Source organism: Gymnoscopelus microlampas (genome assembly GCF_963454915.1).
Source record: "Gymnoscopelus microlampas genome assembly, chromosome: 11".
NCBI lineage: Eukaryota > Metazoa > Chordata > Actinopteri > Myctophiformes > Myctophidae > Gymnoscopelus > Gymnoscopelus microlampas.
Window position 1 is genome coordinate 53,460,843 of NC_139948.1, and position 18,595 is coordinate 53,479,437.

At 43.3% G+C, this 18,595-nt stretch overlaps 1 protein-coding gene across 1 annotated transcript in view; it reads right to left on the bottom strand.

The window, feature by feature from the left end:
- Nucleotides 1–242, bottom strand: part of LOC311054866 (homeobox protein Hox-B9a-like) — a gene marked incomplete at both ends in the record, with an annotated part of 392 nt that extends 150 nt beyond the window's left edge. Inside the window, 2 exons of the mRNA XM_084070863.1 lie at nucleotides 1–86; nucleotides 200–242. The exon at nucleotides 1–86 is cut by the window's left edge and continues 150 nt beyond it. Coding sequence (XP_083926989.1) covers nucleotides 1–86; nucleotides 200–242 — 129 coding nt within the window. The remainder of the gene's footprint in view (nucleotides 87–199) is intronic.
- Between the last annotated feature and the right edge of the window lie 18,353 nt (nucleotides 243–18,595).

Genomic DNA, 18,595 nt, shown 5'->3' on the forward strand with positions numbered 1-18,595 from the left:
CTCCAGCTCCAGGGTCTGGTACTTGGTGTACGGACAGCGCTTCTTCCTGGACGAGCGAGCGTGGAGCCAGTTGGCAGAGGGATCGTCTGGAGAGGAGAGAGAGAGAGAGAGAGAGAGAGAGAGAAAGAGAGAGACAGAGAGAGAGAGGGTGAGAGAGAGAGAGAGAGAGAGAGAGAGTCACACACACATTCTTTGATACAGATATGTTTATGGGCGTGGCTGAGTCCGCCATTGTCCAACATCCTCTCACTCCCAGAACGTACTATAGTGACTTCATGGGACAAAAACGTGACAAAAAGTGACAAAACGTTTGACGTGACGAGGGGGCGGGGTCCCTTAACGTCATTTTATGCCGTCCCGGTCACTTCCTCATTCCAGGAATGTGGAAGTGACCGTACGTTCTCAAACCCGAGACGTGACGGCTCCGCAAAATAAAACTGTTAAAACTACGAAGGCACGCCGTCTGAAGCGGACTTGAGCCACGAGAGGCACCGCCGAGCGAGCCGTGAGGCGAGCGAGTCGCCGCGCTGCAAGTCCGTGTCAGCCGACTCAACGCCGTTCGGGTTACGTACCGATAGGGCCAGAATCGTAACTCACATCCCCCCTAGTCAACGTGTGACTTTGCGGGTAACCCCCCCCCCCCCCCCCCCCCGGCACCCCGAGACGTGATAGACCTTTATGTCATAGTGTAAAACTATGGCCTATAAGTATCATACTATTGACCTGAAACATGACAGATGAAGACAGGTCAGGACGTCCTAATATTAGTTTTTTTCAAGCTCCTGAAAGGAGCCAAATCCACACACCTTTTTTTGAACACTCAAGTGACGTTAATTCGCTTCCCCTATTTGTACGTCCTAGAGTGATTTCACTGTAGCTACAAGAACACAACCTTACACACTATCATCACTGTAGCTACAAGAACACAACCTTACACACTATCATCACTGTAGCTACAAGAACACAACCTTACACACTATCATCACTGTAGCTACAAGAACACAACCTTACACACTATCATCACTGTAGCTACAAGAACACAACCTTACACACTATCATCACTGTAGCTACAAGAACACAACCATACACACTATCATCACTGTAGCTACAAGAACACAACCTTACACACTATCATCACTGTAGCTACAAGAACACAACCTTACACACTATCATCACTGTAGCTACAAGAACACAACCTTACACACTATCATCACTGTAGCTACAAGAACACAACCTTACACACTATCATCACTGTAGCTACAAGAACACAACCTTACACACTATCATCACTGTAGCTACAAGAACACAACCTTACACACTATCATCACTGTAGCTACAAGAACACAACCTTACACACTATCATCACTGTAGCTACAAGAACACAACCATACACACTATCATCACTGTAGCTACAAGAACACAACCTTACACACTCAACCTTACACACTATCATCACTGTAGCTACAAGAACACAACCTTACACACTATCATCACTGTAGCTACAAGAACACAACCTTACACACTATCATCACTGTAGCTACAAGAACACAACCTTACACACTATCATCACTGTAGCTACAAGAACACAACCTTACACACTATCATCACTGTAGCTACAAGAACACAACCTTACACACTATCATCACTGTAGCTACAAGAACACAACCTTACACACTATCATCACTGTAGCTACAAGAACACAACCTTATACACTATCATCACTGTAGCTACAAGAACACAACCTTACACACTATCATCACTGTAGCTACAAGAACACAACCTTACACACTATCATCACTGTAGCTACAAGAACACAACCTTATACTATCATCACTGTAGCTACAAGAACACAACCTTATACTATCATCACTGTAGCTACAAGAACACAACCTTATACACTATCATCACTGTAGCTACAAGAACACAACCTTATACACTATCATCACTGTAGCTACAAGAACACAACCTTATACACTATCATCACTGTAGCTACAAGAACACAACCTTACACACTATCATCACTGTAGCTACAAGAACACAACCATACACACTATCATCACTGTAGCTACAAGAACACAACCATACACACTATCATCGCTAACATCTACCAGTTCAGTTAACTAACAGCAGCAGCGACTCAGTCGGTGAGAAGCATGCAAGATCATTCCTCCTGGACCAATCACAGCTCACGTTGCTACGTGTTTGACGACAACGGACCATGTACACCACAAAATGGCCGCCGCATGACGTTATGGGGCGGCCATGGCTGAATGGGTAGAGATGCTGTCTCAGTGGCCCGTGGTTGTACGGTGGTGTAGTGGCTGTATAGTGGCTCTGTAGTTGTAGGGTGGTGACGTACGTGTTTGTTGGCAGTGCATTCGGTGTTTTGACACTCAGGAGCGGTACGCAGCCAGCTGCGACAGCTACACCCAACCAGCTGCTAGCTACACCCATTTCAAAGTGGTCTGAACCGAGCTATGGAGCCTTGCACTCTCACTAGTGGGACTAAATATGTACAGTACATTGTAGACCTATATTGATATTCACTGAAGGATCAACATTATAAATATATATTATTTCTGCTTCATTAAACCCGGCCCAGTTGTGGGAAGGACTCGGCCTTCATATGGTATGTGCTCTTGCACAGGTGATTAATTTATTTTAAAAAGCTACAAAGTGCTCCTTTGGCCTAATGGTGGCGCTGTAGGAAAGACCATGGAGACACCAGAAGGAGTAAGGTGCATTCTCCAGAGAGCAGGAATGTGCTGGGCAGGGTTCATGACAATTCTGGCCAGTAGACTTTGAGATATCGTGTGTGCAAGAGGAACGTTTGGCCTAATGGTGGCGCTATGAGGAAAGGTTATGGGCTTTCACCAAAAGCAGTAGGGATCATCGTATGGGGAGAATGAAAGACACAGACAATTCTATGACAATCCAGCCTGTATATAGGATTCAATGTATGGGTCGGGACCTAAATGTTGGACAGACGTAGCCTAGCATGGCCTGACTAATATCACTGTGTAGATATTATATATTAGTCATAGAATCTTTGTTTGGAACCTGCATGTCCAAGGGGTGGATATAAAAAAAAAGCCTCTGGTGATAAACTCGCCCCATATTTGCATACTGGGCCCTGATTGGTGCCCCACAACTTCGAGGGCAGCTGAATCCAATAGCTTTTTTTTTTTCAGTGGCAGATTCGTCTGGTTTCCAGGCTCCCTAGGACAGTGGTTCTCAAACTTTTTCATGTCAAGGACCCCCAAATTAACACTTATTAGCCCGCGGACCCCCATTTGAAAAGATATGCCAGGGACCCCCATAAGAGAAGATTTTTACGGCCCTATAGCAGTGATTCTCAACCATTTCAATTTCAAGGACCCCCAGTTTGACATGCATCAGAGGCTACGGACCCCCATTTAATGGCATTTCTATCTCTGGGACCCCAATTTATATTGTAAAATCAATGTTAATTTAACTCTGAGAGTGTACAAATGGAACCAAATGGACCCGTCAGGGTCCATTTGGTTCCATTTGTACACTTTCAGAGTTACAGACCCATAAGGGTCCATTTGGTTCCTAGCCATCATTTAGCTGGGGACCCCCTGGAACCCCCTCAAGTACCCCTGGGGGTCCCTGGACCCCACTTTGAGAACCAATGCCCTAGGACCCCTGTCGTTATAAACGGTGGTCCTAATTAAAAGGGAAAACGCTGCACGAGAACACTGACTGCACTTTATTTCCCCATCTTCCGTTGGCCCCTCTGAACTCTGCAAATACAGCTTACAGTAAGAGGGATTTCATGTTTGTTTTCTGCATGGATATGACATGTCATTAGTCAAAAAAAACTTGCATAATATCGCTGACACACCCGCGTGCAGGAACCATGCCACATCATGCAGAGTGAGACTGTTCCAGATCACATTACTGCACACAACGTCAGTGGGACTGTTTCAGATCACATTACTGCGCTGAACGTTTGCTGCTGACAGCAGATGTCTGCGTGGAACCCTGAAAAAAAAAACTGTGTGCTGAGAGCCTGTCGTCGAGACGTTAAGCACTGAAACTACTTTATATTTGATACCCAGGAAATAGAACGGAAGTTCATAGAGGTTGGAACATCCACTGTTTCTTTGGTTGTCAGAAAGTTGTCTGTGTATGTATATTTACTTATATATACTGCACAAAGAAATGTAGGGAACACTTTGATCCCTTAATTGTTTTGAGTTTCAAGAACTGTGGACAACAAACTGTGCTAACAAAATCTGCTCAAAAGAATTATAATATATATACACGTGTGTGTGTGTGTGTGTGTGTGTGTGTGTGTGTGTGTGTGTGTGTGTGTGTGTGTGTGTGTGTGTGTGTGTGTGTGTGTGTGTGTGTGCGCGTGTGCGTGTGTGTGTGTGCGCACGTGCTTGTGTGTGCGTGTATTAATGTGGTGGAACCTAGCTGACACTATTATATAAAAATGATACGCCAGAAATGACATTAAATGTTGGGAGACATAAACATACATAAACACAAAATGTCTCCCCCCCTTCTCCTCTCCCTCCATTAGCTCCCAGTATAGCTACCTGTCCTGCACAGCGTACAAAACGCCGATGTTGACCTACAAAGCAACCAAAGGTATGGCACCCCCATATCTTCAAAGCCCGACCCAACCACTCAGGTCAGCTAACACAGAAGCTGTCTGAACCTTCCCTTAAATCATCCGGGACAACGCTCCACACGTCCCAGACTCTTCTCCCCTTCTGGCTCCCAAACTGTGGAACAAACTCCCCATTGCAGTCAGAACTGAAGACTCATTCCCAAATCTCCCCCGTAATCTGACTCACCTCTTCAGACTCCACCTTATAGCCCGTAGCACTTGACCTACAGCCTTGATGACCATGCAGTCCTATATGCAAAGGCTACCTTTTTATTTAGGTCCTATAGTTTCTAATTTCAATGTAGATTATAATTGTTTAATGTTAAAAACGTGTGTATATTGTTTAGACTGATGCTAGGTTCTTGGTTTACATGCGATCCCATGCTGAGACACTACACTGTCTCTCTGTATTCTGTGTGTTTACCTTGTTTACTGTGAGTCACTCTGGATAAAGAGCGTCTGATAAATGCCTACATTGTAAATTGTAAATTGTCTAATGGCAGTGGTGGAAAAAGTACTCAAACATTTTTGCTTAAGTTAAAGTATCAATACTGCAATGCAGAAGTACTCCGTTACACGTAAAAGTCCGGAATTCAAAATTGACTTGAGTAAAAGTACAAAAGTATTGGTATCAAAATGTACTTAAACTACCAAAAGTAAAAGTACTAAAATGTTTGAAAATAGCCGATCTACAAGCTGACAACGGGTCGCATCGCGACGCGTTGTGAGCTTGTAGATCGGCTATTTTCAAATAGCCTAGGTATGAAAGAGAGCTAAAGTGGTTAATGTATGTTTCATAATATAATAATTTATATCTACAAAGTAACTAGTAACTAAAGTTTTCAAATAATTGCAGTGGAGTAAAAGTACAATATTTGCCTCAGAGATGTAGTGGAGTAGAAGTAGAAGTATAGACAATTGGAAATGCTCAAGTAAAGTACAAATACCCCAAAATTGTACTTATGTACAGTACTTAAGTAAATGTACTTAGTTGCTTTCCACCGCTGTCTAATGGACACTGTCACGGGGCAACCCGTGCCCTACATACACACATATACACATCTGACTGCATTCCAAGTTATGCATTAAGGACTAAGGGTTTTAAACTGCTGTGTTGAAACTGAATATTCACTGACAGGGTTGCCAGATCTGAATGACAGTTTCCAGCCCAAGCACAACTTAAAACCAGCCCAATTCAATAAAAAACAGCACACATGCACGCATATGCCCAAATGTGATGTGCCCGCCCAAGGCTATTTATTCCAGCCCAATGACTTTTAAAATAGCCCAATTTGGGCGGAAAACAGCCCAATCTGGCAACACTGTTCACTGATTGTTTGCTAGTTGTCTCTCCTGCACTGCTGGTGGCCATTCCCTTGATGAGGAAGGCGCCAAGTGCTGAGGAGGAGAGGGGTGTTTCCTATGTGTTGGCAGTAATGTGTTTATTTAAACGGTCACGGAGTCTTCACCCCAAGTTATATTTTGTTCAATTGTAACGCCTCGTTAGGAATGTTTTGGTTACTTTCATACTGTGGCACTGTGGGGATCTATGGGAGGATTTATGGAAGTATTTGGAAGAATTGTTGCTAAGTGGTTCTGTGTCCTGTGGTAGGATCCACTCCCTATTTAAGGGAGGCTTCAGGGACAGACAGGTAGTCAGATATGAGCAGAAACACAGGTAACATCCTTTAAGGAGAGCTACAGGGCCTCGTGTGATCAAGGTTTAGCCTGAAGAGACTTCTTGTCCAGTTGGGTTCTGTTTATTAGTGTTTGCCTTAAGTGCTTATTTATTTTTCCCATTGCTCTATGTTTGACTTTTTGTCCAGCATTATTGTTGCTATTTGTATATATATTTTGCACTGGAGTTCAGTGGAGGAGTTGGGGGTGAAATAAAAACAAAAACAAATTGCATCTCTTGACTCTTGACTGTCTTTGGAGCCTTGGCCGTTCGAGCCTTTTCACAGACACACACCTATCTTATCTTTCCCATAAGGAACACGGCGCATAAGGATACAATAGCATGTGTGCTGTCTACCAGGTGCAATAGATACCGCTATGCAGAGAGCTACGGTGTCCCTGTGGGACAAACCTGACGCTCTGGGGCCCTGGCGTTCTGTCACGTAGCGGCTATAAGCTAACAGCCATGTGTGCAGCGGTCTGCTATACATCTATGAGAGACAGAGCCGCTCAGTCACAAGATAAAAGAGAGAGAGAGTGAATCTGACATCCTTTTGTTGAAAGTGTTTCACAGAGACTTATGGCCGTGTCCTTCAGATAAGAAATCTGTGAGTTGTATTTTATAGACGCTCCAAACTCCAACTCATCCTTAACCTCCCCCCAGGCTACTGGGCAAGCATGAAGAGAGAGAGAGAGAGAGAGATTTAGGCACTTCTACTGATAATATGGACTGGCAGGAAATGTGGGTCTATCTAATATCTGGTGTGTGTGTGTGTGTGTGTGTGTGTGTGTGTGTGTGTGTGTGTGTGTGTGTGTGTGTGCGTGCGTGCGTGCGTGCGTGCGACTGTGTGTGTGTGTGTGTGTGTGCGTGCGACTGTGTGTGTTATACAGCGGGCTGTAAACCCATTTCCTCGGGACGTCTGTTCGCGATGTGTGGCGTTTTATGGATGTAGCCCCCCCCCCCCGGAAGTGTGAGACAAACAAAGGTATGCACACACACACACACGCACGCACGCACGCACGCACGCACGCACACACACACACACAGTGGTGTAAAGTAAATAAGTGCATAGTATTTTCAATACTTTTACTTTTACTCCACTACATCTCTGAGGAAAATATCGTACTTTTACTCCACTACAATTATTTCATAACTTTAGTTATAAGTTACTTTGCAGATATACATTATTATATTCTAGAACATATATTAACCACTTTAGCCCTATTTTATACATATAGGCAATTTGAAAATAGCCGATCTACAAGCTCACAACGCGTCGCATCGCGACGCGTTGTGAGCTTGTAGATCGGCTATTTTCAAACATTTTAGTACTTTTACTTTTGGTGCTTTAAGTATATTTTGATGCCAATACCTTTGTACTTTTACTCAAGTAACATTTTGAAGTCAGGCCTTTTACTTGTAACAGAGTACTTCTACATTGTGGTATTGATATTTTTACTTAAGTAAAAGATGTCGGTACTTTTTCCACCACTGCATACATATAACAACTGCTCTTCAAACTAAATTGATGTTGATGTTGATGCATCACTTGGCTCTAAGTGCAACAAGTCTTAAGAAGTGAGATGATCAACTACCCTCATTGTTTCTGGTCTTGTGTGAAGCTTCAGACCTTTTGCTCTGGTATTACAGTATGGATGAACTTATGTTTCTATTGAGTTGAATCATATGTACCAGATGTTCAGCTTATTGAACCTTTTACTTGGTCTTCCAGACCTTTGCTGTAGGAAGAATACTTGTAATATTTCGGATCAAATATGTTGCTCCAACAATGTTGTAATGTCACATTATATTATAATTGAGTGTACAGTGGACTATGACATCACGAGGGTGTGTGTTTCACACTTTTCAGTTGTTCTAAAAAGAACCAGAATTATGAAGGTAATATTTTTAAGACAACATTGTAAAATATTTGAGTGCTAATTAAAAAAGAAATGCCCGGACGGTTACATGTTTTATTTTGAAGTATTTAGCTGAGGTAACTGGTAACATATTGGCACTCTTCTATTATTAACTAGCCTGATTTCTTGACCAGTACCTTGATCTCATTCTCTTTTAGGTTATGGATGCTTTTCCCTCTTTTGAAAAACAAAAACAACAACTCTTCACAAGACTTTAAGGTTGTGGCCCTTCTGTAGGCCTAGTCTTCTTTTTCAGTTTTTTGCTGAATGGTGACTTACACTGAATTATTATGTACATTGTACTGTAAGTCTTACAGTACAATGAACATAATAATGGACATAATAATTCAATAGTTCAGTTCCTGGATGACTGACATCACAGACGACCAATGGCAGTGTGCTCAAGGCTCCCATGTGGAGCAACGAGAGAGAGAGAGAGAGAGAGAGAGAGAGAGAGAGAGAGAGAGAGAGAGAGAGAGAGAGAGAGAGAGAGAGAGAGAGAGAGGAGCAACATCTGGTTTAGGAATGAAGAATCTGTGTGTGAACCAGGTCATGACGGATGCGGGTTAGGCTTACTATATGTATACATACATGTGTGTGTGTGTACAGTACGTGTGCACATGTGTGTATACTTAAAGGGTCTACACCATGAATTTTAACTTTTTATTCATTTTTGTGTGTTTTTGGTCTCCCCCACCTCTCTTCTGTTCCAACAAATACCCGACTTCGAGCATGCAGGCTTTCATAGGCTATCTGTGGTTTTCATGTAAATTGGTCTGAAAACAGTCCGTCAGATTTGTTCCCCCACCCTACGTCACGTCTGGGAACAATTCCTCCCGTTTTTCAGTTCTAACCCAAAAAAAAAAATCCCCAAAAAATGTTTTGTTTTTTTTTTCATTTTTTTTTTTTTTTTAAATTTTTTCTTATTTTTTTTTTTACTTTTTCCACACAGAACCAGGACATGACATGCATACAAACTGGCTCTATAGCGCCCCGTGCCAAACAGGACAATGTGGTATTGCAGGTGAAAGTGCTTTATAAGCCAGAGAGAAGTTAGTTGGAATGAGTATATCTGAGGCTTGATTTAGGCTCAAACCTTTTGAAAAACGTTTGAGGGACATAAACAATATGATATCAAATATTATTATTATTTTTTAAATTCATGGTGTAGCTCCTTTAAATACTGTGTGTGTGAGTGTATATGTCCATTTTGTGGATATGTGTTCACGTGTGTATGTGTGTTGTTTTCCTCTGTTTGAATGTCACCTTGACCCCCCCACCCCCCACACTTAGAGAAGAGGAGGAAGTGATGTCATTGGAAAGTTTCAGACTCTGTTGACGAGACAGCAGTGTTGATCCATTGTGTTCATATTTCATATTGACCGTATGTACATGCTGTTACATAAACAACAGTGGATTACATTGTATTGTTGCGAGAGAAAAAATCATCATATTCATATTAATTAATACATCTCAGTGACTATGCTACCGCATCTTGAGATCAGTTGGAACTTAACCCATTATTGAGACCTGAAGCCGATTCTACATGTCTCCTAAATCTCAACAGTTTTCTGAAAAACGTATGTTTCTATATCAGTGGTGCTCAACCTTTTTCATGTCAAGGACCCCCAAAATTATATGTATTTGGCCGCCGACCCCCATCAAAATATTTTGTTCCAGGGACCCCCCCAGAAGCAAAGATTTGAGTTAAAAATGTTTGCTTTAAAAATATATATATTCAAAGATTTGCACACATTTTTACGATTTTTCAAAAATAGCAGATCTACAAGCTTGTATATCTGCTATTTTTGAATAGCCCAAAGTGTAAAAATAATGCTTTTTAGCTCAAATCAAAAAATGACACAGTTCCAGGTCTTAATGGGTTAAAGGATCAGTGCTTCTTGCACTTATTCCACATTTTATTAACTGTAAAAAAAAAGAAAAAAAATTGTGAGGCTAAAAGTACTGAGTTATGCAAATCTAACTCTCTAGCAACGATTTTCATTTAACATCAGCACAGAAACAGTTTATTTTATTGTATCAATACAGAGGTTAAGGGTCAGGGTTGACGTCACCATGTACTGTAACAGTTCATAAACAAAACTGGGGGTATATTTAGATTCCTCAGAATTGGACCTCCCATTCCAAGAAGAAATTATATAATAATTTGCATGATTTATCATGTGTGAGCGTGTGCACCACCGCACATATGTAGTCATCAGTTCTTGGTCCTGAGGTCTCTATCTCTCTAACTCTCACATGCACACGTGCATGCAAAATCTCTCCACTTCTCTCCATATCTCTCGCTCTCTCTCTCTCTCTCGCTCTCGCTCTCTCTCTCTCTCTCTCTCTCTCTCTCTCTCTCTCTCTCTCTCTCCACCCTGCATGTCGTTAGCTTCTTGCAGGACGATGTAATTAGTGGAGTCAAGTTGGTTATGGCTGCAAGCTATTTGACGCTCCCTTTGCAAAAGAACCCAGGCATCTCAGCTATGACACACACACACACACACACACACACACACACACACACACACACACACACACACACACACACACACACACACACACACACACACACACACACACAGAGAAGAATGCTGTTGTCTCTCAACTGCGGTTTATAAAATGTTGGATTTCTCAACTGCATTTTAAACGTCGACACAAAGTTGTACGTTTGTGACGTCTTGCTGCGTCGACCAGAAACCCACCCAGATGAAAACACACACACACACACACACACACACACACACACACACACACACACACACACACACACACACACACACACAGAAACCCACCCAGATGAAAACACGTTCCAGATTGTAAACGGGTTCATTGGTAAAGAGCTGGATCGGCCATGTTGTGTTGCTAGACACAGTAGAAGAGTAGAAGACCAGAGAGCCAGTAGAGAACTATATAGCTACATTGTTGTCGTTTGTCTTCATCGGACACAATGTAGGCCAGGCTACAATGTAGCTACATTACGGAAGGTTGTTTTAATAGCAAATTAAAAACAATCTAGACACGGGAAGTTAGCTGTCAAAATGAGGTAGAATGTATTCAAAACAAAATAACTGTCAAACAGAAGTCAGCATGAACTGGCCTGGTGTTGTATTCTAGTGGTTTGCAAACATTTTCATGTCAAGGACCCCCAAACCAATAAGTATTTGGCTGCTTTTGAAAACATTGTGTGCCAGGGACCCCTATAAGAGAAGATCTTAGCTGTTAGAGTAGATTTGGTCTGTCTGTATAGATGGAGAGAGAGAAACCTATGTTCTGAATAGTCATTCTTATGGTAAATAATTGTGAAATTAAACGGTTCCTCGTTTTGCAGGGGACCCCCGTCAAGGACCCCTGAGGTTCCCCAGAAGCCCCCACTGTTCCCCTGGATTTCAATGTAGGCATTTAGCAGACCAGCTTATCCAGATTGAGATCAGACTAAGCAGAGGAAACAGGAACTTTAGGTTCAGGTAAATAGTCACGCTGATAGAGTGCAGAGACAATTTACAATTTAGGCATTTAGCAGACTCTCTCGTATCCCCTATCACCTATCCTATTGTTAAACAAATGAGGATCAAAAATTCGGATTGGTAAAAGAAGGGAAAATGTCTGCAACTGCTTTAAATGAGGAATCCTCTGGTTCTCGTTTTGATGTAGGAAGTAACTTAAGGTTAATGCCTAAGTTTAATGAAAAGGATGTGGAGACATTTTTCGGTATGTTTTGAACGTGTGTCTGTTTCTAGAAGCTGGCCTGAGGAGGATCAGTCTCTAATGTTGCAGTGTGTCTTTACGGGTAAAGCACAGAAGAATTACTCGGCACTGTCTGTAGAGGACTGCAAAGTCTATAAAAAGGTAAAGGCAGCTGTATTGAAGGCCTATGAGTTAGTTCGTGAGGCATACCGCCAACGGTTCAGGGGCTGGAGTAAAAATAGTGGAGAGACACATGTGGAATTTACACAGGAAATCATCTCCAATTTTAACCGCTGGTGGTCCTCATCTGGAGTAAAAAGTTTTGAGGAATTATGCGACTTACTAGTTCTAGAACAGTTCAAACTGTCTGTTCCTGATTACATTGCAACCTACATTAATGAACGCAAAGTCAAAAGTCCTAGTGAGGCTGCAGAATATGTTTTAACACTTATTAAGCGTATCTTTGGGGAGCCAAATGTTGAGGAATTCCAGAAAGTCGACTCTGGAGTGCCTAAATTGGAACGCTTGAAGGTTGATGGTAGAAGTTACTTCGACCAATGTCATTATTGCTGTGTAAAGGGACATTGGTTAAAAGAATGTCCTTTGCTAAAAAGAGAAAAGTTCATATGTGAAGTCAGCTGGTTTGGCTGCATCCATTCATAATCCCATTGTTGGGAAGGCAGCAAAACTGGTGGCTCCTTTTCAAATGCATGTCAAGCCAATAGACATTTCAGAGATTGAGTGACTCAGGATCTTTACAAAGCCTTGTAAGAGAGGCAGTGCTGCCTTTTGCTCCATGTTCAGATACTGGGGGATGCATTCCAGTTAGAGGGATGGGCCTGCAAACTCTGTTGGTGCCTGCATGCACATAAAATGTTTCTGTCGTGTGATCTGGTGCAGGGAGACGTGTCGAGGTCGGTGTTCGCCCCGGAACTGCCAGTCGAAGGAATTGACATAATTTTTGGTAAATGACTGTGTTTGGGCAAATTATATCAGACCAGAACATGTACAAAAATTGACAATGCAATTTAAAAAGACATGTGTTTCACTTCTAGAACCTCCAGAGGTCCCTGAGCCAGATCAGCCAGAGACCACAGAGCAGCAAGGTCTCTCTGAGGCAGAGAACCCTCCTGTGTCTACTGTTTGTGCGGTGACACAGGGTAGTCATGCAGGGTCAGAAAACTCTGAGGTGAAAAACTTTGCTTTGAAAAATTATCTTTATGTTTCGTGTTCAGAACTGGTGAAAGAACAGCGAGAAGACCAGTCTCTGAAAGACCTGTATGACCTGGTTTTGTCTCGGTCTCAGATGAGGAAAGTATATAAGGCAGGGGGTATTTCCTGCAGGAGAATCCCTTGCTTAGAATGTGGGCTCCTGAGTCATGCACTAACCTAATAGAACATGATGTTGATGTGGGGGATTACAGCTGAAAAAAGTATAAAAGCTAATTATTATTATTTTATTTTTTTTAAGAAGAATATTTGTGGAATTTGGGTTTGGGTTGTTATCATTCTTGGGGAGGGGGATGTGACTTACAGTAAACAAGGTAAACACATACAGAGAGACAGTGTAGTGTCTCAGTAAACTAGAATCACATGCAGGTAAACCAATAACCTAGTATCAGTCTAAACAGTATAATACAAAAAAATAAATACTTATCTGTACATTGAAACTATAGAAACTATAGGATGCCAGGTCAACAAATGAACCTAGCATCTGTCTAAATTACATGATATCTAAAATTCGTCAAGGTTGGGTTCAAGTGCTACGGGCTGAGGTGGAGTCTGAAGAGATGAGTCTTCAGATTACGGTGGAAGATTGGGAGTGAGTCTGCAGTTCTAACTGCATTGGGGAGTTTGTTCCACCACAGTTTGGGAGCCAGAAGGGACAAGAGTCCTGGGACGTGTGGAGCAGCTTCCCTGTGTTAGCTGATCTGTGTGAGGGGAGGGGTTGGATCAGGCTTTGAAGACATGGGGGTTCCATGTCTTTGGTTGCTCTGTAGGCCGACATCAGTGTTTTGTACTCTGTTCAGACAGCAAACTGGGAGCCAATGTAGGGAGCTGTACTGTACTGTGCTTCACTTTACTATGATATCATAACTGTCCTTCCTGTTTATCCACCCAGATCATATCTGGCACACACACAGTTAAACATGTAATCACATTGTGTGTAGCGCTGACCCAGGACCAGCCCTGGTCTAACACTGAGCAGGACAATTATCCTGTGTGTGTGTGTGTGTGTGTGTGTGTGTGTGTGTGTGTGTGTGTGTGTGTGTGTGTGTGTGTGTGTGTGTGTGTGTGTGTGTGTGTGTGTGTGTGTGTGTGTGTGTGTGTGTGTGTGTGTGTGTGTGAGTGTGCGTACAGTACACCACATTGGGTGGAGCATCGTCTGTGTTTAATTTAACTCGGCAGTATTTCATCGCTGTGACAATCACGGTTGCGACGCTGCCAGAGCGATTGAGCCGTGTCCTCGTCATCACAACACAAAGAAGCTGTTTGTGTGTGTGTGTGTGTGTGTGTGTGTGTGTGTGTGTGCGCGCGTGCACGCTTGTGTGTGTGCGTGTGCGTGCGTGTGCGTGCGTGCACGTGGGCATCCCACTCATTAAACTATGTTTGTATTAATGTTGATCTTCCTCTAGCTCTGTGGTTTTTCTGTGCTTGACCTAAAACGTCTCTGATTGTGTGAAACACAGAATGAAGAACCCAGCTAGCATAGAGGCGTTTGTAGCATTGTCTAACCACTTGTAAGCTAGCGTCCTTGTGCTAGGGACGAGCATTCAGCCCAGATCTACGAGCTCAACGCATTGCAGCGCGCTGTGAGCTTTGTAGATCGGCGGTAAGATATTAGCGTAGAGGGGGAAAAAAGGAAAGGGCCTGACGTGGACCCCTGAGGGACTATGGGGTCAACTAAGTTTATAGGGCAGCAGTTCCCCAGCCTGTGGGCCGTGAGGGTGTTGACAGTAATGATAATTTAACATTAACATAACAAAGTAACAGTAAACAAATGAACACCTTGAAAACATGTCTTATCACTGTGATACCGATGAATATGAACATAACCCATTCAATCCGGGACATTTCCAAGATTTCTTTGGCTATTCAAAAATAGCAGATATACAAGCTCATACCGTGGCATCGAGTGGTGCTCCAACTTTTCCATGTCAATGACCCCCATAATTTGATATATTTGGCCTCTGACCCCCATCTCAAATTTTCACGATTTTTCAAAAATAGCAGATCCACAAGCTCGCTATGAGCTTGTGGATCTGCTATTTTTGGAATAGCCAAAGAAATCTAAAATGACACAGATGCGTTCCCGGTCTTAAAGGGTTAAAGTATACATTGCATACTGTATGCTATGTCGGTTCAGCTCAGTGGCATTGTGGTCAGAGGGTCCGCCCTTAGACTCAGAGGTCTTTTGATTGATTGAATTCTTTATTTTGTTTGCAAACAGTAGGCCTACAACAAGTACAACTTAGCTACAGTAGGTCCTGTTGTAAATTGCACCGTTTGATGTTGGTAGGGCGTTCCTCATTTTGGTGGCAGACTAGTAGAACATCCCCATGTTTGTGCCGAATTTGGGGGGAACGATATCAGTAGAGCTCCCTCTGGTGTTGTGCCCATGGGCATCTCTCACTCTAGTGAACGAGCTTTGATTCCCTGGTCAGGTCATAACAAAGACTATAGAAATGGGACCCAACGCATCCCTGCTTGGCACTCAGCATCAAGGGTTAGATGGGGTAAGTCCCTGTGACATACTAGAGTCATGTCCGGGGGGGGGGGGGGGGGGGTACTTGTATATCATGGCTGGGGGGTAGGGCTGGGTATTGCCTATAAATAAAAGACATCACATGGATGCACCTGGTACGTTTCATCAGTGTTGTTGTAGCCTGGGGTCGACGGGTGTTTCGGGTCTCGCAACAACATAAAACCCTCGCCCAGGTGACCCAGCTGGGGTTGATCAAGCCCCCGACTTACGTCCCAGTAGCTATCCACGGTCAGTCCTCTTTGGGAAAGACAGGGTCCGCTTCTCTGGAACTACTCTGCCGGGACCTATAACCTCACAATACATACATGTCACGTTACAGAGGCCACGATACGATATGTATCGCGATACTCATTTTGAATAATGACCGTGTTCTACTAAATTAACTCCTAAGTCCTAGACCACCGATTGCCGATCTTTTGACCAATATATTGTCAGAAAGTTTCCAAATCAATTTGAAAAACTTAGTTGATAACATTTAAACAATAAGTAAGGAAATAAATAAAAACAAATAATGTTTTGATGAATAAATGTAAATGAAATATTCTCCTAACTTTTCTTTTACTGCAACTCATGTCTGAATCTCAGACACACACAAACAAAGCCGCGTCACACAGCATTTCCCGCCGTATAGATATGGTAAGCCTCTGTATCAATACGATTATCGGCAAGGAATACGATACGATTATTGCCGTATGGATTAATTGAGGACGGCCCTACCAGGTACCAGGGGGTGTACTCGTATATCAAGCTGCCTCACGCTACAGAAACAAGACATAGGCTCCTCCCCCATGGGCCGCATGGCTCGGCAAGGCTCGGTTCTGCTGATCCAAACCAGAACGTGATCGATGTGCAATATGTGTTTCTTATCAAAATGTGATTAAATGTGATAGATCGTTAAAATAAACATGCTCTGAGATCGCACTGATTGGCTGCTGCATTAAGCGGTTAGGTGGGTGGGCCAACAACACTTTCCAGATTTCCAAGCGGGCCATGATCCAGAGACGCTTTGGAACCGCTGATAGAGGGCTTAAGTGGTTTAACCACTTGAACCCTAAAGCGTCCCTGTTCTGGTGGTGGACGTTCAGTGAAAATAGCCGATCTGCTTACAGATCGGCTATTTTAGGCCAAGATATTTGGTGTAGTAAAAACAGGAGGGTTCCTGGTATAGATCCCTGGGGAACTCTGGTCGACTAAGTATACTCTATAGGATTTACGTGGTTTAGGATGAATGTTGATCCTGCAGCGTATTCCACATGAAGTCAAATTAGTTTGGTCTTCTGCAGGGCTCGCCGAAGACCAAACACATTTCTTTGACAAGGAAAGGGTTTTATATTCACTGCGGCTCCACCATGAGTTCTGAACATAAGACTGTTTACACTGCTGTCTGTTGACATCAACCTCTGACATCATTTGTCCTTTTTCAATGATTTCACCATTTCTGGTGACAGACACAGTGAAGTGTGTGCTCTTCTCTCTCCATGAATTAATCACCATCTGGTTGTTATAGTCACTCAGAGAGAGGAATGATGGAGGTCTGTACCTCCTAACCTCCTCAGAAAGCCTTTCTTCAACAACGGTCCATGCGCTATACGTTGCCGACAGACTGCAGAAATAAAACCATATAAATCACGAGCACATTGAGTGTCTGACCGGTCACATGCAATATTGCAACATTAGCATTGATAATGGCGAAACTTTATCCCCCCCCGGCAGCCATTTTGCTTGTAGTTTTCTGAGCCAACGAACTACAAACCAGAAAACACTCATGCCAGCAGCACTGCCTACAGCCCCACAAGGCAACATGGGAACATTATGTGTGTGACGCCTTGGCTTGTGTTTACCACACAACACGTATGAAGTGCATGTGTGACTGTGAACATAGTCTGTGTATAGAGAGAGGTCTTTGGGGGGCATCCTCCCCCATGTATACAGTAGGAAGGTCTTTGGGGGCATCCTCCCCCATATGTAGGGAGGTTTTTGGGGGCATCCTCCCCCATGTGTAGGGAGGTTTTTGGGGGGCATCCTCCCCCATGTACATGGAGGTTTTTGGGGGCATCCTCCCCCATGTGTAGGGAGGTCTTTGGGGGGCATCCTCCCCCATGTGTAGGGAGGTCTTTCAGGGGCATCCTCCCCCATATGTAGGGAGGTCTTAGGAGGCATCCTCCCCATGCGTAGGGAGGTTTTGGGGTGCATCCTCCCCATACTTAGGGAGGTTTTTGGGGGCAAGTAGGGAGGTTTTTGGGGGCATCCTCCCCCATGTGTAGGGAGGTTTCTGGGGGGCTTGCTCCCCCATGTGTAGGGAGGTTTCTGGGGGGCATCCTCCCACATGTGTAGGGAGGTTTTTTGGGGCATCCTCCCCCAAAGAGAATGTTCTGAATGTCATGCGTTAAATACCTACGTTCATCTGAAGCTCTCTAGGACTAGCTGAAGGACATAATCATGTGTGGAGAAAAACAATATTGTCAATGTTTTTAGGTTGTTTTCTGGTTAAGTGGATTAACTGGAATCATTTATTATTTATTTCATATCAGAAGGGGGGGTGGCTGTTCTGAATTGAATACTAAAACACTCTGGTGAGCATAATCCCCCTGCCAGTAAATCAAGCTGCACATTTTGGTGTGTGTGTGTGTGCGTGTGTGTGTGTGTGTGTGTGTGTGTGTGTGTGTGTGTGTGTGTGTGTGTGTGTGTGTGTGTGTGTGTGTGTGTGTGTGTGTGTGTGTGTTATACAGCGGGGCTGTAAACCCATTTCCTTGCGTCTGGTTGCGATGTGTGGCGTTTTATGGATGCAGTGAGACAAAACAAAGAATATACACACACACACACACACACACACACACACACACACACACACACAACACATTTTCCACCATTTTTGAAGCTCTAAAGTGTGTGCATAT